The following is a 21,025-nucleotide window of genomic DNA, read 5'->3' on the forward strand; positions in this document are numbered from 1 at the left end:
GTCGATAACATCAGGTATCGAAAGTACTTAAGGTCTGAGCCTTATTCAGGTGTTCAATATTGAGTGTCCTGAATGCTTGAAGAGGCTCTCTAGAATATACAAGCTAGCCTCTCTCCTAGATGCTGATGCACATACCAGCCATGACTCCTAACTTGACCTGCCTGAAGTGGGGCATTAATGTATGGAGGTGCACACACACAAATAGGGCTCCAGGAGGGATCTGGGTTTTTTGTTGTTGTTCAGGCTATGGGTCCAGGATTCCATTTCAATAACAGCTACCCAGATGCCTTGGAAGCTCACAGGTACAGCACAAAAGTAATTGCCATCCTCTATGGCTTATCCTCAATCTCTAGCACTTAAAGGTATATTGTTTCTATTAGCTATCATGGCTAATAATCATTTACAGACCTATACCCCCAGGAATCTGTACAACATTAATTGGCCCTCCAAGTTGATGAAAGTATGACTATGATTTGTGTTTGTTCAGCTTGCCTAATTATAACTGAGAACTTCTGTTCTAACATATCCTGAATACTTTCCTAACTTTGACTATCCACTGGACTGCCACCTTTCTGCTATTTTTCTGCTGTTTTTATATCACTCTTCAGTTATATTCCCAGCTAGCTTTACAAAAAGAAAATAGACACACCAAAAACTGTTTTTAAAAAATGTATTTTTGCTAGCTAGCCAACTGGTGGCTTTTCAAAACCAGTGTATTCCAACTGGAAGAAATCCAGATTCTCCTAAAGATATGGATACATATCACTAAACTTTGCTACATGAATGTGACTTCTTGAAAGAATCTGTTTACAAAGCACAATGGAGAAAGTTACCTTCTGTTCCTTGTTTGGACCAGATTCGCACAGTAGAGTCAGAAGCCGCAGAAGCTAAAAGTATATTTAAGTCTCCTGTAGACTCATTCCTCATGTAGACAGCATCCAAAGAGCAAACTGCTTCAGAGTGGCCTTCAAGACGAGTGCAGTTCACAAGCTAAACAGAACATTATAAGATTACACAAAGGAAGGACAAGAACCTTGAAGTCCAAATCAAGCTGCCATGCAAAGTGTGCAGTTTTCAGAACTGTCCAACTACGGAAGTGCTAAAAACTGTAACGGAAGTGAAATACAAAAGCTTTAGTTGAGGACACTGGTAAGCAAATTACATTGCTCTCGTTTTTGTCCAGGGCATTAGAAAATATGCACTTTATACAACATTCTATTTGTAATCTACACTGTTCTGTGTTCTAATAAAAATTAGAACTCTGTTAAGTTCACAAAAAGCAACATCACTGGGTTTTTCCATCCATTTTCTAAATCTACTTTAAATGGCTTGGTATATGATAAAAATAGTAATAATTAAGGTTTAAACTAAATTGAACACAACGGAAAAGCATTCAGGCAGAATAGAAAACAACTGAAGGGTAATATTGATTAAAATAATTTTATTCCAAATGCTATCAGAAGGGTCATTTAATTTCATCTCATGTATAGCACAGGGCAAATCCTATTTGTTTTCTGTGGAGTCTTCCAGGTTCCATTTAGTTTAAGCATTTCTTTTTATGAGAGAGTCTAATCTCAATTTAAAAAACGATAAGCACTTGACTATACCAGTTCACTTAGCCTTCTGTTTCACCAGCTAATAACACATAACACTTTTACAGTTAAGTACATGAAGTGCTTTGCAATCACTGGGATTGTGGACATACCAGCCGTTTTCCTGGAATATATCCTCAAAACAGCAGGCACAGCTTACAACTCATCCTAATAGTATTTCCGATTAGGGATCTACTTCTAGGTGCTATTCCAGGCAAGGTGGTACCTCATTAATGAGGTATTTACGTCCACTGCCAGCACATTGCCTCCTTCAGTCTGTAGATCGGCTCAAGATAGTGGAAAGAGAAAGACTTTGGGGTGCCATTTCATATTCAAGCTACTGTCACAAGAACATTCATGGTTGTGGAAGAGATTTGACCTCACTGCCTTCAGATTTGCAAGGAAGCATCCCAGCAATTTGTTTGCTCACAAAGAATTCCTGCATTTCGGCAAAGGAATTTATCAGGCCTGGTAGATCAAAAGTTAGGTTTGTTGTCTACTACAAAGAAATAAGACTCATGTGGATGCAACCTTGATTATTCCTCACCCCTCACTGTTACAGAGAACCAAGACTGAACGTCACTGAGATGTGCACTTCCATCAGACAGGTGATCCATGGTGATATATGGCTGGATAGAAACTCTCTCAAGCCCTCTTGTAATATCACTGGTTTCTTATTCTATGTTGTCATGAAAAGCTATTTTTTCTTTCTTTATATAGGTAAATTATAGTGACAAAGGAAATCTCATTCACAATGAAGTAACATTGTAATACTGTATGTCTTCTTTGCTATATCAGGTACTAGGCTCAAGAAGAGAAGAAGAAGAGGAGGAGTTTGGATTTTATATCCCGCTTTATCACTACCCGAAGGAGTCTCAAAGCGGCTAACATTCTCCTTTCCCTTCCTCCCCCACAACAAACACTCTGTAAGGTGAGTCGGGCTGAGAGACTTCAAAGAAGTATGACTAGCCCAAGGTCACCCAGCAGCTGCATGTGGAGGAGCGGGGAAGCAAACCCGGTTCCCCAGATTACGAGTCCACCGCTCTTAACCACTACACCACACTGGCTCTCTCTGGTTCAGGAGAGAAGAAGGAATTATCTCATTATAAAGAAAAAGAACACCACAGGTATTGCAAATTTGTGTTGGGTCAAAACGTAGCATTGGTATATCATGATAGAAATTAGAACCTTTGGATCTCCAGATGTTGTTGAACTACAACTCCCATCATCCCTGGCCACTGGCCATACTTACTAGGGCTGATGGGAATTATAGTCCAGCAACATCTGATATACATTCTCAGCCTTAAGTATTTCTGGGTGGCACTAATTGTCCAGTCTGTAGCAGGTGCAAAACTTGAAAAGACAGGTCAAATCGAACTGGTGAATTTGTGAAGTGTGTGTAATTAAATATGATACAGTAAACAGGACGGGAGCAAATCTTTTCTTACAAGATGATGTAAGACCTCAGGCTTGGCAGAAGTGGGCAGAGGATGAGGAAAGAAACACCAGCTGCAGCTCACTGCCTGACTTCCAACCCAGAAATCACTATTTAAAGAGCACTGCTGCTGCAGCCCTTTTGCTCAAAGATGCTCACTGGTGTTTTTCCGCAGTCAGTCAGGAGCACAGAGATGAGTGAGCCCAGCAAATCCTCCTCCATAATCCTCCCTAGTAGCCCTATCAGCCTTAAAGCCTTTGTTTGGACAAGAGGGCAAGCCAGACTCCAGCTTGTTTTGCCTGCAGTGTGGCAGAAGCAGAGGAGGAGCACTGCAGAAACTTTTTAAGCAGCATGTGTGGCTCGTTTATGTCAAGCCATAATTTATTTTAAACTATGGTTTAATTGGCATGTGAACCAGGCCCCTGAGTTAAACAGAACTGTGGCATTAAGGCCAAGTACTAGGCATGTATCACGCCTAAATAACCACAATTTCTTCTCTGCTAGGGCAGTGTATTTCTGAGTTTCCTTGTTAAGCACAAAATATGCCATTGACTGCAAAATTCAGCTTCCTCGGAATCTCTGGTATCATTTTAGTAAACATATGTTTGCAGGCCTTAATTTAGCAAATATAAGCATTTAAGTGTGTACTGTAGACAATGGATGACAAAACCTAAGAATCCAGAGAGATAACTAAATACGATTTTCAGTGGGATGGGCTTCCAGAATTGATATACCTTCCAGTCTTCCAAAAGACAGCATGCATAGAAAATGTAACATAATACAAGCACATTTGTTCAATTATGCATAATGCAAACAGGCCACAGAATTCTGTTTTGTTTGCAGTGCAATCCAAAGCAAGTTTCCTTGGAAGCAAGTCCCACTGTCCTCAGTAACCCTTACTGCTTAGGAAGTGAATATAGTATTGCAGCCTTAGTACAGATTTCCCCCCTTTACACCAAGTACTACACAACACGTACAATGGCAGATCCTTGAAGAGATCTCGTTTGCTTTCATTGTGATGCTCTTAAATTTTGAATCCAGATTACTAGCAAAGAATTTGTAGCAGTATAGAATTACTTAGTACAATAAATAGTGGCAATAATGGAAAGATTCAGAAGTCGTTCTAGTTTTCATTTTTTAAGGGGGGAAATCATGCTTACAATTGTTTTATTCTCACATATCACAATCGCTCTACATACCTTCTCATTTTGTGTTTCCCAAAGAATAAGTAGTTTGTCAGACCCTCCAGAAATTAATTCTGTTTCATAAGCTGTGAAGGAAGAGGAGGGGAGAGGGAGAGAAAGGTTGAACAAGGGAAAAGTTGAATAATTCTGATTCAAGATGACTTTTGGTTTCTTTCAGTGGCAATTCTTCCCAAAGGTCAAAATCTGCAAATAGAGTTTTAAAAAGCACACATACACACACACACTGACGTCTGTAATAATAGTTTAAATTTCTTCCTAGGTCCCATCTTTCCAACAGAAGAGCAAGTAGGGACACTTGCAACTCTACAAACAGACTCTCCTTTATTTACCAGGAATTCACCTGAATTTGTGGTTATCATCAAGTGCCAGGTCTCATGTAATCGTAAATTCTCAATTCCCTACATTTACATTATACAGTGGTACCTTGGGTTAAGAACTTAATTTGTTCTGGAGGTCCATTCTTAACCTGAAACTGTTATTAACCTGAGGTACCACTTTAGCAAATGGGGCCTCCCGCTGCTGCCACCACGCAATTTCTGTTCTCATCCTGAAGCAAAGTTCTTAACCCGAGGTACTACTTCCGGGTTAGCGGACTCTGTAACCTGAAGCATCTGTAACCCGAGGTACCACTGTACATATCTTTTCATTTTCACAGTGATCCTCATGTTTTTAAGACTATAATCTTTAAATAACCTCTTTCATTTCAGGAGTGTTTAGCTCTATTTAGCACTCTTTTAAGCTGCATTTTTGTTTTGCAAATGGCAATATGTACAACGGAACTAGAACTGTAAAATGGTAAAGAGGCCTCACTTTAGGCACCATTATACATTATACTTTGTGCCTTTCCTCCTCAACTTGAAAACTGGGTGCACAGGTTAAGCTGATGTTTTAACTTGAAATACAGAATTGTGTCCTGAACATGTTTCAAATTCTCTTGTTATTTCTCTATGCTCAAGAGACAATCCTAAAAAAACACACAAAAGTACTCACTTTGTTTGGTCACCTAGGACTACATGAGCTTAAGATATTTAAAATAACATAAAATAACATAAAAGACCACTGGCCATGCTAGCAGACAGCTGGACTCCTTGCCCTCTACTGTACAGTTTACTGTATCTTGAAAAAGTACGGGGAAGAATAAACCTCAAATCTAGAACAAGTCCACCAGAGGGCAGTGCAACAGCACAGTCATAACCCAGGTAATTCCTCTGGCTACCTAACAGTGCAAAAAATGCACATCTATGGTCTGGATTCAAAGAAATATGTAACTATTTCTTTGTATCTAATAAAGTATTGGACTTGCACTTCTCACATATCCTCCGTGACATAAAATAAGTCACATTTGAAATGGAGTTTCAAAAACTGTGGTTCATAAGGCACAGGACTCCACTGTTCAAAGGAGGAGCAGGAAGAGTCAAATATCCCACCTGGTGGGTCCAAGCCTGGTGGGCCAAGCCTGTTGATGCTCTTTGCACCCTGACTTGTGTAACCAAGGGCACAACAGCTTTTCCTTTTATCCCCTTCATGCTTCCCATTGCCATGTATTATTTCACAAATAAATTAACTGCATCCCCAAACATATTAATTACAAGAATAATATAAAACATTTGATGGCCAAGTTAAAGTTGTGTGTGTGTGTGTGTGTGTGTGTGTATACACACACACACATATAGAGTGTGTGTGTGTGTGTGTGTGTGTGTGTGTGGAAAAGAGAGGCAACTGCTGGCCCAGAAGTCCTGGGGGACTTCCCATGTAGCCTGACCATAGCCCCTGACCACTATTAAATGGACATCATCTCCCTTTTATTATGCACCTCACCAACTTTCTAACAACCAACTCTTCTGTGTCTTGGAAAATACAGGTGAGCTGAACAAAGTCTCTGTTGCTACTCACACCGGGCTGGTTCGGAAGCAATGCCAAACGATGGTTTGGTGCTATGTGAAGAAAGACCCTTGAGCTTCCATGCTCCCCATTTATCTCTCTAGCACACAACAATTCTCTGCCTTCCTTCTTAAGCCCAAACCTGCCAACTATGGTTTTAACCACTGTGGTTTCTGAACATGGCTTTCATGGAAAGCACAACCCATAGTTTGTCACTTCAGACAAAATGACCCAACTACTGGTTGCCTCAAATTGGAAAGGGAGTAAGATAATAATAATAATAATAATAATAATAATAATAATAAATTTTATTTATATCCTGCCCTCCCCAGCCGAAGCCGGGCTCAGGGCGGCTAACAACAATAACACAGTACAAAAGTACAACACAAACAACACTCTAAAATCATTCATTATAAAATTAATTAAATTCAAGCCACTAGCCACCATTGGGCCAGAGCTCCGCGAAGATAACTGTGTCATGCAAGGGCAGGTAGGAATGCAGAAATCCAAAGGTCTCTAAAGACTGATTTACACAGCATTAAGCCTCAGTTTGTCATTGTGAGGTTTCTCAGTTTAAGTGCAATACTGTCCACTCTAGAATTATATTATCTACTGATTGCATTTCAAACCTGTTTCCAACTCCAACAACCCTATCCTATACATCTAAAATGGATTGTAAGTTTTGAGGTAAAAATATATTATCAGTACTCTGTACCGATCCAGGTGCATATCAATGGCACTTTTTTATTAAAAAAAAAAAACAGTAGAAATAGGCCTCTTACTCCAATTATACTTACATCCATCTTTTCTGCGAATCCACTGAACACAATTAACTCTTCCAGTGTGTCCATTCAGTGTGCCAACTACCTTTCTTCTCTGGAAAAAAAAGATACACAACCAACATTGTCTTAAGTCATGAAAGCTTGTGGTGGTGTTGAGCAGAATTCTGTTAAGGAAAAGTTATTTATCCAGAGATGCTCTCAAAGAGACTATTGCAACATTCTTTCAGTAACAGCGTTTAAAGGGCAAAATATTTCAGAAGTATGTTAGAAAAATTTAACCATTCACTAACTGTAGTCAGAATACTACCCAGCTGGCTGACACTAGCAAAGCACAGAAACCACAGGCCATATTCACCAGTGGAAACCCATTATTTGTTAAATAGTTACACCTTTCTATTACATGGTGGGGTTGATGACTTACACCTGAATCTGAATCCAGGTGAGGCGAGTATTTTGGTAATATGGAGCCCTCAGGGAGGACAAAATTTGGAGTCCCCACACCTTAAATTGTTCTTATTTTCAGAATAATTCATTTTGGTAAAGTTGCTTTTTATGGAACTTCTCGGCGGGTTGAATAAATATAAATTTATCATCATCATCATCATTATTTAGCACCCGTTTTCGGCTCAGCGCCCTGAGCGAGAGCAAAATTTGCCCCCCGCCCCACCCTCAGTATTTATTTCCACAACAATTCCGTTTGGCACAGCTACTTTTTTATGGATTTTCTCAGTAGCCGCCCGTATACATATAGGCTTTATTTATTTTTTTGCGCCTCCTGGGTTTCAAACTTGGGCTGCCTCAGCGGCTGTCGGACTACAACTCCCGCCATCCCTGAACGCCGGCCCTGCAAGCTAAGCATGATGGGAGTTGTAGTCCAACGGCAGCCGGGCCTCCCGCGTTCGAGAAGCACCACCCTAGCCGAGCAAGAGCGAGGGGAAATCCCGCCGCCTCACCTGCGGGTCGTAGAGGACGACTGAGCGGCACGAGCCGAAAGCCACCAGGCCGCCTCTCCCCCAGGAAACCACTCCGGGACCGGCTCGGTTGGCGCAGCAGGCGACATGGCACACTTCGAAGGGCGCCGCCATCTTGTCGCAACCCCTCGCCTTCGCTACGGTAGGTTTTTTGCCTCAAAGCAGCCTCCGTAGAAAAGAAGGAAGGCGGGGGAGGCAGCGGGGAGTTGCAGAATTAGTACCAGCTGGTGTTGCTGGTTTTTAAAAAATGTGCATATATTAGATTAGAATAATAAAACAAAACAAAACAAAAAGCTGGGTAGGGTCCCTAAAAGCTTCCTTTCCTTGGCAGAGTTGGAGTGATTTTTTTTTTGGGTGGGTGGGACAGCAAGGGTGTGCAAACTAATATGAGCTGATGTTGCTGGTTTGAAAAAATACACATATATTAAGATAATAATATGAAATAAAGCAGGGTAGGGTTACCAGAGGCTTCCTTTCCTTGCAGGGTTTTAAATGTTTGAGATGAGTATCCCAAAAACAGCAAAAGAAATATTTAAAGTTTAAATATCTCATTTCTTTTTTGCTTTTTGTGTTTTTGGTCTGGCAGAGTTGGAATGATGGGGGGACGGTTCGCTTGCATTTTTAAACCTCTCGTGAGAGGCAAAAAAAAAACCACACGGAGATGATGATGTGATGAAAAATGTTGCACCGGTTGAATTCCTGCCTTTTTTTGTTTTGCTACGCAGTCTTCTGGAAGATGCAACAGATTTTTCTCACCCGCTCGTAGGATGACTAAGTTGTAAAGCAGGCTGGGCTCCTCGCTACACCTTTAATAATTGGCACCTGAAATTCCCTTTTCCTGCACAACTTTTAAGGGTGCAAAAGCCTCACTTGAGGGTGCTCTGGTAGGAAAGTAATGGGGGGAGGTGCTTTGTTTGTGAGAAGACAGTCTTGCAGCACCTTTAAAGACTAAAAAAATACGTTACGGCATAAACTTTTGTGGTTATATTACAGATTTGAAAAGAAGCTTTGTATGTTGCTCTGCTTTTGTGTTTTTTTAATGTTGCACTGTTTTCTATGTACACAATATTTGCCTCACATATTGAGGATTGCAATCAGAGCTGCTGATGGACAGCAACTGAAACCCAGTTTGGTATTTCCATTCCTCTTTCAGGTTATTGTTATTGTTTAGTCATGTCCGACTCTTCGTGACCCCGTGGACCAGAGGACGCCAGGCACTCCTATCTTCCACTGACTCCCACAGTTTGGTCAAACTCATGCTGGTAGCTTCAAGAACACTATCCAACCATCTCATCCTCTGTCGTCCCCTTCTCCTTGTGCCCTCCATCTTTCCCAACATCAGGGTCTTTTCCAGGGAGTCTTCTCTTCTTATGAGGTGGCCAAAATATTGGAGCCTCAGCTTCAGGATCTGTCCTTCCAGTGAGCACTCAGGGCTGATTTCCTTAAGAATGGAGAGGTTTGATCTTCTTGCAGTCCATGGGACTCTCAAGAGTCTCCTCCAGCACAATAATTCAAAAGCATCAATTCTTTGGCGATCAGCCTTCTTTATGGTCCAGCTCTCACTTCCATACATCAATTTGTGGGAGAGGTTAACTAAGGGTTAGGGCCTTCACCTTATTGTCCTTATTGTCGCTTTCCCCAGTTTCCTGTGCCACCAGGCCCTCCCTCTTTGTGAATCCATAACTTCTGTGTGTGTGCAGGGAGCTAAGCAACAGGCATTGCTTGGCAACACCTTCCATTTGTGCTGAAAGAGTTTGTTGGCTTGACAAGGAGGTGTACAAAGAAGTAACGCGCTTCGAGTAAATGACAAGCTCCCCATTTAAAAAGGAGTCCCAATCCCATTATAAAGTATTGTGCACATTATTTGTATCTGTTATCTGCCCAAATCAGATACCTTTCTAGAGGACGCTGTGCAAACAGAATCGCTGCTCTTTTCAACTGGCTGTTCTACTATGACGTAGCCAGACACAGGATTTTCGTAGGTGAGCTTTTTCCTACTTTCTTTGCTTCGCTTGCTAATTTTAGTCAGGCTTTTGTTGCAGGAACAGAACCAGGGCTAATAAAACTGAAGTCAGAAGCCCTAAACCAGTCGAAGGCAATACAGAATACAGTGGTACCTCGGGTTACATATGCTTCAGGTTACAGACTCTGCTAACCCAGAAATATTACCTCGGGTTAAGAACTTTGCTTCAGGATGAGAACAGAAATCGGGCTCCGGCGGCACAGCAGCAGCAGGAGGCCCCATTAGCTAAAGTGGTGCTTCAGGTTAAGAATAGTTTCAGGTTAAGAACAGACCTCCAGAACGAATTAAGTACTTAACCTGAGGTACCACTGTAGACTGATGTTAAGAACACTGTACCAATGATGCCACATGTGTGATTTCCCTCTCCTGTACTTCCCCCCCATATTGATAAAAACATCTTGCATAGTTTGTTCCCAGATGTATACGTTGCTAACATAGGCTAAAAAGTGGAAGATACTTAAAGTGCTTTGTTATGTGTGATTACATGCAACATTTCTCCTCTTGTGTTTTAAGGAAAAGTTATATACCGTTTTTTGTTTGACAGGCTTACATTTTGTCCTCTTTAGGGTATCACAGAACAGGAGTGCAACTTTTTTCTGGCATATCAACACTTTAACCTAGTTTCCTAAAGCCAGTGTGGTGTAGTGGTTAAGAGCGGTAGACTCGTAATCTGGTGAACTGGGTTCGCGTCTCCACTCCTCCATATGCAGCTGCTGGGTGATCTTGGGCTAGTCACACTTCTTTTAAGTCTCTCAGACCCACTCATTTCACAGAGTGTTTGTTGTGGGGGAGGAAGGGAAAAGGAGATTGTTAGCTGCTTTGAGACTCCTTAGGGTAGTGATAAAGCAGGATATCAAATCCAAACTCCTCCTCCTCTTCTTCTTCCTGTAAAAAGGAAAAAAAATCTAGGTATTTATTTCTCACAAATAAAAATGCAGCCCTAATTTTAAAAGTCCTATGACTTCTAAGAGATCCTTGGACTGTATCTGGCATGTGTGGAAGGGAGGAAAGTGCTGCCAATAATCTCCACAAATGCCTGTCAAAATAATAGATGGTCCTGTATACCTGAAGGAGCATCTCCACCCCCATCATTCAGCCCGGACACTGAAATCCAGCACCGAAGGCCTTCTGGTGGTTCCCTCATTGCGAGAAGTGAGGTTACAGGGAACCAGACAGAGGGCCTTCTCGGTAGTGGCGCCTGCCCTGTGGAACGCCCTCCCTTCAGATGTGAAGGAAATAAGCAGCTATCTTCTCTTTAAAAGACATCTGAAGGCAGCCCTGTTTAGGGAAGTTTTAAATATTTAATGCTATATTGTTTTTAACACTTGATTGGAAGCCGCCCAGAGTGGCTGGGGAAACTCAGCCAGATGGGCGGGGTATAAATAATAAATTATTATTATTATTATGGTCATCTCTAGGATTTGCAAAAGAAATTGTATGATGGTGATGTCACTGCCATTTCACTCTGGCACATGGGAAGAGTAGAGCCTGCCTTGCTGGAGTTCCTCTCCCCCGTTCAGACAGGTGAAGGAAACATCAAGGGATCAGCTGGGTGATATGTGTCCTGTACAGACACACCCTTTGGCTTCCTACAGCCAAGTAAGTATCATCAGTGAAAATAATACAGAACTAATGAGAAGCATCTGCTAATTATGGCTGCCTGTAGTACATTAAAACATGTTCTCAAAATCTCATGCTGGCAGGGCACAGATTACCCTCCTGAAATAGAACATGTCAGCTCAGTCAACAAGTTTAGTTTATTGTTAGCTGCATCTGTAACCAAACACTTCTTTCTAAACAATTTCTTGTGTTGGCACTGTGATTTGAAGGATGTCTGCTGCTATTAATTGCAGGGCATTGCAAATCAAGCTTTGGATGCTGAATTTTTTGGCCCTGGTTGTGTCATTAGCCTTGTAACAGGCCAAACCTTGAGAAAGAAGTTATTGCTCGAGTTAGATGATAGTCCTCATATACACTGGATGAAATAAAGAGTTTTATGATGGCACAAATAATTTATAACAAGGAACGTCTTGTTCCCGAATGCCACAAATGCTTTATCTCCTGGGGTTTGTGTATCCCAGGCATCTTACTTTGTAATGCAAAGCAATCAATCAGATTACCAGTTCAAATGTGGTCATCTCAAGCTGCTTGCTTCTCCCATATAAAGCTATAAGACAACATCATAGTAAAAAATCTAACAGTTGTCATTAGCAGGCCAATAAAATCTAATGTTAGAGATCAGGCCATGGTTGTAAAATAGGAAATAAAGCAACTTATTTGGAAGTTATTTTTGGTCATCTTTTTCTCTTCCCCCACCCCATAGAATAAAATTTAGGTAACCAGTTAATCAGGACAGAAAACTCCCTATTTTGTGCTTATTTTTCTGATATTGCAGTGTTGTTGTTCTGCATGTTACAGTTTCTGATTCTTTATTGTATCCACTGAATATGTGAACACTTGTGCATAAAAATAACTTATGACAGCAGAAGGATGTTTAGTCTCTGTTTCCTTGACATGGTTAAAATCTTGCAGTTATTTTTATTGCATGCATTCAACTTTGCAAAGTATTGTATCCCAAGTTTTGCATATGCTCTGTGACAAAACATCATCAGTGTAGACATGAGCTCAGAAGTAGTCATATGTTCATAATACAGTGCTCTCAGATACCTGATACAATGCTGTGTTCAGGGTTATTTACAAACTATTTAGGGCACAATCTAGCAAAGCTTAGTAGTTATGACTACACCTCAATTTTCAGTGACAGAATGGGAAATCATTGTGATTAATTAATCACTCATTGATTCATTCATTTTAATGGAAGTTTTGTTGTGGCTCACTTTTGCTAGTTTGTGAATGTAGTGATTTGTTTGGAATCTTACGGAGGCTGATGAAATTATACCACTATATAAGGCCAATCTCCTGCCAACCTATCAGTTCGAAAGCACGTCAAAGTGCAAGTAGATAAATAGGTACCGCTCCGACGGGGAGGTAAACGGCGTTTCCGTGCGCTGCTCTGGTTTTGCCAGAAGCGTCTTAGTCATGCTGGCCACATGACCCAGAAGCTGTACGCCAGCTCCCTCGGCCAATAAAGCCAGATGAGTGCCGCAACCCCAGAGTCGGCCACGACTGGACCTAATGGTCAGGGGTCCCTTTACCTTTACCTATAAGGCCAATAAATAAACTCATGTTGGAATACATGTATTCCTCCCCCCCAATTTTATCCCCACAATGCCCCTTCTCCAGTGAGACAGGTGAGGATTTGAACCCAGATCTCTCAGGTCCTGCTTTCGTCACACTAGCCTCTTACCTTGCCGTTTGCTTGAATTCTGTTTCAGTATGTTGTATTTCCAGTAAGTGAAAAGAGACACCCCCCACCCCATTTCCCCTTATATTTATGTAACACATTCCAAGCTAAAAAGCTGACCATTTTAAAGAGCTCTATTTAGCCCCCAGAAGGGCATTTATATTTGGCAGAAACTTTCAAGAGGCAGGCTGAAATGTGACCTTTCCTTTACAGCTTGTTTTTCCTTCTCCAAAATGACAGCCATGTTTATTATTGATTTATTTAGATTTATAGCCCAACTTTCCTGAACACTCGAGGTGCAGTAATAGTACTGCAATTTCCAAATTAGGAACGTACTAAGTGTTGTAACTCAAGCTTAGGGAAGCAAAGTTCTTTAAACACAGGACATGTGAACCTATCTTTTTACCATTACACCATTTTTAAATTGTGCAACTTCAAAATGTTCATAATAATCATTTTCAAATTATACACTTGTCAGCAAACAACAATAAAAAATAAGAACCTGAATTTATCTTAAAACCAAGAGGGGTTTCCCAAAGAGTACTGCTTATAGCCATATATTTTTTAAATCTTGTTGCATGAAAGACACATTTGACCACCTCTCTTGCCAACTGCAACCTATGAATTTAGTGCAAGACAGAAAGTGGTAAGGGGTGTTTTTAAATAAAGTATGCATACCAGTTAACAGGTTTAAGTATCAGGTGTGGAAATTGTTCAGAGCCATGGTTTTGGTTTCTGAACATCACCATTAAAAAAAAAAATACCTCAGAGTTTCTTCAATTAGTGTTAGGTGAGAGATATAATCAGTTTGGTTCATCTTCTTTCAGCTAGTACAGTGGTACCTCGGGTTACATACGCTTCAGGTTACATACGCTTCAGGTTATAGACTCCGCTAACCCAGAAATAATACCTCGGGTTAAGAACTTTGCTTCAGGATGAGAACAGAAATCGTGGTTGTGGACCACAGGTATGAAATTTACGGCATGTAATGCCTTAAGAGAGAATATTATGAAAATGATATACAGGTGGTACATGACACCAGTCAAGCTTGCAAAAATCTATCATTTGCCCAATAATAAATGTTGGAAACGTAAAGAAAATGAAGGTACATTCTTTCACCTTTGGTGGACGTGCCCAAAGATTAAGGCTTTCTGGGAGATGATCTATAATGAAATGAAAAAGGTATTTAAATATACCTTCCTGAAGAAACCAGAGGCCTTCCTCCTGGGCATAGTCGGCCAATTGGTGCCAAAGAAGGATAGAACTTTCTTTATGTATGCTACAACAGCAGCAAGAATACTTATTGCAAAGTATTGGAAGACACAAGATTTACCCACCCTGGAAGAGTGGCAGATGAAGGTGATGGACTATATGGAACTGGCGGAAATGACTGGCAGAATCCGAGACCAGGGAGAAGAGTCGGTGGAAGAAGATTGGAAGAAATTTAAAGACTATTTGCAGAAACATTGTAAAATTAATGAATGTTAAAATGATGTTGGATTGAAATTAAGCAGCCTTAGTAACAAGGTCAATAAGAATATGTAAAAATGGATTGATAACGGATGAAAATATATAGTTATAATATGTTGAGATATGGAGTTAAGATAAATGAAAGAGGGTAAGGATTTGCTGAACTAACCATGTGAATGGGAATACAAAAAATGGAGGTGTGAGGAGGTCAGGGAAATAAGCAAACGAAATTTAAGACATGAAAAAATTGATTTGTTTTTAATTTTTTCTATATATTTTTTCTGTATTTTGTATCTTTTTTTTCCTATGTATTTTTGTATTTTTTGTATTTTTCTCTTTTTTCCTCTTGTTTTCTTTTTATTCTGTAATTTTCCTTTGTTTGTAAAACCTCAATAAATATCTTTTTAAAAAAAAGAGAACAGAAATCGTGTTCCGGCGGCGCAGCGGCAGCAGGAGGCCCCATTAGCTAAAGTGGTGCTTCAGGTTAAGAACAGTTTCAGGTTAAGAACGGACCTACGGAACGAATTAAGTACTTAACCCGAGGTACCACTGTACTAGGAGCAACTGCTAATAGAAGCAAGGAATGGAAAACTAATAATAAAATGCCAAAACCAATATAAATACATTTTATGAGTGTGGGTTTTTTCCATAACAGCCTAACTATGAAGCTGTGCATCATTAAAATAATAATTGAGAAGCCACTATTGGAGATATTCTTTTAGAACAACATAAGCCAGACAAATCCTGTTGCTCTGCAACCAAGAGACGCCTGCTATCATTCATAATCATATGAATTATATTCATAATCATATTTTCTCAGCATAATGGCTATTCATGTTTCCACTGTGAATGGAAAGGTAAGGGGCCATTAATGTGCAGGCAGCTTGCCACTTTCTTATTCTGGTTTTAGACTGCACTTCTGGCAATCCATTTGTGTAATGCAGTCATGCTTCAGGCAAACCAGTCATTAGAAACAGGAAGAATATAACACTTTTTAAGGTGCTTTTAGATTGAAAATACTCAGCACCTGACCAGAAGATCATAGATACTGTGGATTCCTGCATTGTATGGGGTTGGACTAGAAGACTCTCAGGGCCCCTTGCAAATCTACAGGGCTTTGATTCAATGTGGACATAACCGAACATAGGAAACTGCCTTGCAATGAGTCAAACCATTGGTCTACCTAGCTTCTCATTCTCAACACTGACTGGCAGATCTCTCTCAGCCAGGAGTCTCTACCAGATTACCTAGACACGCAACCCATGACCCTGTGCATGCAAAGCACATGCTCTGCATATATTATTTGTGGGGTGTAAAACACAAGAGCAGTCAAGTACAACATTCCTAGAGTTTAGACATGGGGAGGGATGTTTGTCCAGCCAGCAGGTAAACTTCCTGTTTCCCTCTGGGCTGGGACAGATTTCCTCCACATGCGACTAGAGGTCGGTGTGGCCTCACCTGTGCAAGTAATGATAAAAGCACAGGGCAGGGGCAGCCATCTCTCTCTTACCTCTTCATCTTCTTCCAAGCAACATCTACTGAGTGAAAGATGCCCTCTTGGCTCCCAGCCAAGAGAGGAGAAAGGGACTATCTTCCTATAGGATACATTCTAAATGTATATTACTTCATTAAGCTTAAGTCTGCCTTCTGGGATCTGATTGTGAACAGAATGTGAGTAAACTCTTTTTATACTTTTGTAAAGGACTGTGTCGTGTCTTCTATTTTAAGAGGGAATAAGGCGAAATTACCAGAGTGATTATTATAGAGGCTTAAGCGAGCCTGAGCAAATGCTGCCGTTGCAAACTTAAGATAAAGGGGAATGTTTTACTCTGCTGAAATTGGGAACTTGTTAACACAAGTTGGATAAGGATATAATCAGTCAATATATCCTCTCCTGCATCCCTGAACATTCCCACATTATTGTGGCCAGTTTGAATAACACGCAACCTCCATTCTGTAGTGCAGGGCAGTTTCGAATCTTTTTTTAAAAAAAATCCTACCTGAAAACATGAACACAGGCAAGCATCGGTAGCCCTTTTAAAGCTGTAGAAAAAATTGCTTAGACCAGAAGTAGGTAGTGACCCAAGCGATGTTTTGGCACTTAGAAGGGCAGGAAAGAAAATTTTATATGAATACAAATCAATAAAGATTTAGTCTGCTAGATTTTGCCACTCGGCTCATTTGCGAAAGATTTATACGCTCTGAAGAGAAACCAGAGTATTTCATTTGCAGGGGGATATGGGAGCAGCCGGGATTGAGAATTTGGATGAAACAGGCCATTTGCATCATACTGTGATCCCCTTCCTTTCCTTTTCTATGAAGTTTGTACATATGTTAAGATAATGCAAGAGACTAAAGTAACGTTTTGCTTCAGGGGAAACATAATTCATGTACAGTAGGAGCCTCCAGTGCAAGGATAACTTTGCTTCTTTATTCTGGCACTGAAAAGTCACTCCCAACCCTGAATAACTGTTTTTTTTTTGTTTTTTTTTGTTCAAGCAACATCTTAAAACCTATCTCTTTCTTCAAGCCTCTGCCACATAGCTGGAGAGTTGTTTTTTAAGTGATCTAACTATTAGCCTTCTGCAGTTTTTGTTTAATGTTATTGTTGCATTATTATCGTACATTGGTTGTAACTGCTGGGTTAGATTGTCTTTTATGTGATCGTTGTTGGACAATCTCGGCTCCCTTTGGAGGAAGGTTGAGATACCAGAACATATAATCAGAAAACAGTGAGTTTTCCATAACTCACTAGCACTAGTGCACCCCCCTACTGGCAGAAAATGGTGGGATGCACTTGAAACAAGAGGACTTTGCCCCCACTTGTATTATAAAAAAATCCCACTTTAGCTCATGTAATGCAAAAATCTGCACCACAACATTTATAACCCCAGATCATATACCGGTAAGCAGGATTGTGAGACTGTGGACCACAGTTCCCAACACCCCTGGCAATTATGGTGTGTATATATGTGTGTGTGTGTGTGTATATATATATATATATATATATATGTGTGTGTGTGTGTGTGTATATATATATATATATATATATATATATATATATATATATATAATATCAGTGTGACTGTCTCCTACTTTATTTTTCACACAGCTATGATATTCCTAAAAGTGTAATTGTTTACAAAATATTTTGATAAATCTAGAAATCCACAAGTTTTCCATCTCTAATAATAAAGGGTCACATGTATCCCGCACAGAAGACACAGTGTTCAATTCCCATTTCACTCATCTACCTGTTCTCATGCGTACCCATCTCTAAATCAATTACTTTACTGAAAATGCTGGTAAGTCAACTGAGTTTAATTCTTTAAAATACTTTGTTCTATTTAAAAAAAACCCCTTTGGAATGCCACCGCAACAAATTACTCTCCGCACTTTGGAAGGTCACTGCTCCAGTAACCCGTGTCCCTCGTTCCTCTAGCCGCGTGCGATAGGCAAGACAATTCCAAGTGTGTTGTGGTTTCCATCGCTCTGCAGTTCTCAAGGCTGCACAGTTCTCCCAACTACACTTTGGACCTTCTCCAACCTGAGGAGTCCTGATGCTTGCCTTGCTCCTGGATTCAACTATTGCATGTCCTTAGTCTTTCCCTCCAGTGGAAGGCTGGAGAGCTCCCAAAAAAGATGAGTCCAGGTTCCCTGAGATGCTAGACCTGGTGGGTGGCGTTGCTAGAGCTGCTTGAAGTCTGAGAAGTTGATGTCAGAAACCTTGGTATCTTAGGAGCCTGAAGTGGAACAGATGGGATATATATCATAAAAAGAGGATGGGTCCCTACCCTCTACCTCTACCCAACCCTGTATAAATGAAGCGGCCTTTTACCAAAACAGACTGTCTGTTCATTTGGCCTAGGGACTTGCCTGAGGTCCTCCAGATGTTATTGGTCTGCCAAACACTCATCAGCCCCAGCCAATGTGGCAAAGAGACAGAGATGATGGAGGCTGTCAGCACCTGGAGTGCCACAGGTTAGTCACCCTAGCCCAATAGTGCCTACTCTAGCCTATTCTGATTGGTAGTGTCTTAGCAGAAGTCTTTCCCAGCCTTGCTTCCTTGACATCTTTTTAACCACAGGTTGTTGTTGTTGTTTAGTCGTTTAGTCGTGTCCCGACTCTTCATGAATCCATGGACCAGAGCACGCCAGGCACTCCTGTCCTCCACTGCCTCCCGCAGTTTGGTCAAACTCATGCTGGTAGCTTCGAGAACACTATCCAACCATCTCGTCCTCTGTCGTCCCCTTCTCCTTGTGCCCTCCATCTTTCCCAACCTCAGGGTCTTTTCCAGGGAGTCTTCTCTTCTCATGAGGTGGCCAAAGTATTGGAGTCTCAGCTTCAGGATCTGTCCTTCCAGTGAGCACTCAGGGCTGATTTCCTTCAGAATGGATTAACCACAGGTACTGGGGATTAAATTGGAGCCCTTCTGCATGCAGTCACTGATGGTCCCTCCTCAAGAAGGTACTGCAGCAAAACCACTGCCTACACACCCTGCAAACTCTACATAGGGCACAGCCAAATGGGCCACTGGTTGCCTCGCAGGCAGGCAGGCAGGTAAAAGAGCAAGACCAAGCCAATTTGGCCCCAATGCAAGAGGAATTCCAACCTGACCTCAACCATCAGATTTGGCCAGGGGACCAAATGAGAATCGCTGCTGTCCTTTTTCCTTCCTCTCCATTTGTCAGTACTGTGTTTTGTTTCATTGTGATTATTTTATCTGCTTTTTAATGGGTTTGTTTTCAGGTGTTTTATTATTGCAAGCTGCCCCAAATACATTTTAGGTGCCAGCTGCTCTCTGGATCCCTCACAAAGGGCACAGGCTATTTTGAGAGCATCAATTAATATTTTTAACCCTGTTTCCTTTTTTAAAATTTAATACTGAAATATTTATTTCCTCTCTTTGTTAGCCAGTTGTCCTTCCCGTACATGCTGCTTAATTCCTGTATTTGCATTTGATTTCTTGTTGCTACAAAAAAAGGACCTTTTGTAGGTAATAATGTCTTAAAACAATGTAAATATTTATGCAGGTGACTTACAGCTGTAACAACAGCATGAACAAAAGCAATGATTTCAAAGCAGATAAAATAATAAAATGTGCCAGCTGGCGATGTTTAATTGGACTGTGATTTTGTTGCCTTTTTTAAGAAGTTGAGATCCTGCAGCCAGACTTGTAGCTAAACAGATAAATTCCATAGCTGGTCTAATTGCAACCATACCAAAGTTGTACTATTTCCTAGAAAGTATGCATTATGTCTCAATCCACCCTAAATGTCCATTTCAGCATCTTCTACAGCTGTTGACCATGTACATGTTGGCTGGCAAGGGGGGGCGGAGAATAAATATAGAAAGGAGAATTCACTGGATTCAAAGATCCAAATATGGGACAAGTACTCGCAGAACCATAGAATTGTAGAGTTCGAAGGGACCATGAGGGTAATCTAGTCCATCCTTGTGCAATGCATGAATCTTTTTCCCAATGAGATTAAGAGTCTCATGCTCTACCAACTGAGCTATGCCAGTGAGAGAGCCCCAGCAGAGCCCTGCGGCCACATTTCAACATTGCACCTCATTTCAGCCTCAACATCCTCACTGAGGTGTTTTGTGCGAGGGAGGATCTTTATGGTTTGGGGGTATATATATGTGTGTGTGTGTGTGTGTGTGTGTGTGAGAGAGAGAGAGAGAGAGAGAGAGAGAGAATCTGCAAGCATTAAGGTCCCCCCAAGTCTGCTGATATCTCATTCTCTTGGATAATTGAATAATTTTTGGCTCCATAAGGATCCTATTAATCCTCCCCTCTGTTGCAGGATAATGGGGTCCTTTGTCCTAATATTTGCTCCACTTACATTTCAAAGAGAATATAGGCAGTTAAGAGTGTTCTGTTAGAGATTGATTGTAAAGATTAGACCAGGCATAGGCAAATTCGGCCCTCCAGATGTTTTGGGACTACAACTCCCATCATCCCTAGCTAACAGGGCCAGTTTGCCTATGCCTGGATTAGACCAAGGTCCTCCAACCAGATCTGGTATTCTGTTTCCAATAGAGCAGCCTTTTGGCAGTGCTCACCAGCATATGAAGGTGATGGCCCGCCTGAATTCTCTCTTCCTAGTACTTGGCATCCTGAGATAGAGTACTTGTGTAGATGGAAGTTCCATTTAGAGAAATCTACCACCCACAAGCTTGTCTAAGTACCAAAATGAACAATGTGCTGCGTGAATAGCTGTAATTATATGAAAACTGCTACACATTTTTGCTCCTTAGAAATTGTAATTTCCTGGCTCAATTAGGCGTTCTAACACCGAACTGTCTCTTATATTAAATTTCTTCTGGAGATCTATTTACCACTGTGAACGTTACAG

The 21,025-nt window shown here is 40.9% G+C and overlaps 1 protein-coding gene across 3 annotated transcripts in view; it reads right to left on the minus strand.

Annotated features, from left to right (window-relative positions):
• Positions 1 to 8,013, minus strand: part of ELP2 (elongator acetyltransferase complex subunit 2) — a 42,602-nt gene extending 34,589 nt beyond the window's left edge. For all 3 annotated transcript variants that reach the window (XR_008331625.1, XM_053397186.1, XM_053397185.1), the window contains exons 1-4: positions 7,849 to 8,013; positions 6,911 to 6,989; positions 4,227 to 4,297; positions 834 to 990 (exon numbers count right to left, since the gene is read on the minus strand). Coding sequence is in view for 2 of the 3 variants with exons in the window: in XM_053397186.1 (XP_053253161.1) it covers positions 834 to 990; positions 4,227 to 4,297; positions 6,911 to 6,989; positions 7,849 to 7,980 (439 nt within the window). In the remaining variant the exon portion in view is untranslated. The remainder of the gene's footprint in view (positions 1 to 833; positions 991 to 4,226; positions 4,298 to 6,910; positions 6,990 to 7,848) is intronic.
• Between the last annotated feature and the right edge of the window lie 13,012 nt (positions 8,014 to 21,025).

This window comes from Podarcis raffonei, chromosome 7 (assembly GCF_027172205.1).
Source record: "Podarcis raffonei isolate rPodRaf1 chromosome 7, rPodRaf1.pri, whole genome shotgun sequence".
Classification (NCBI taxonomy): Eukaryota; Metazoa; Chordata; class Lepidosauria; order Squamata; family Lacertidae; genus Podarcis; species Podarcis raffonei.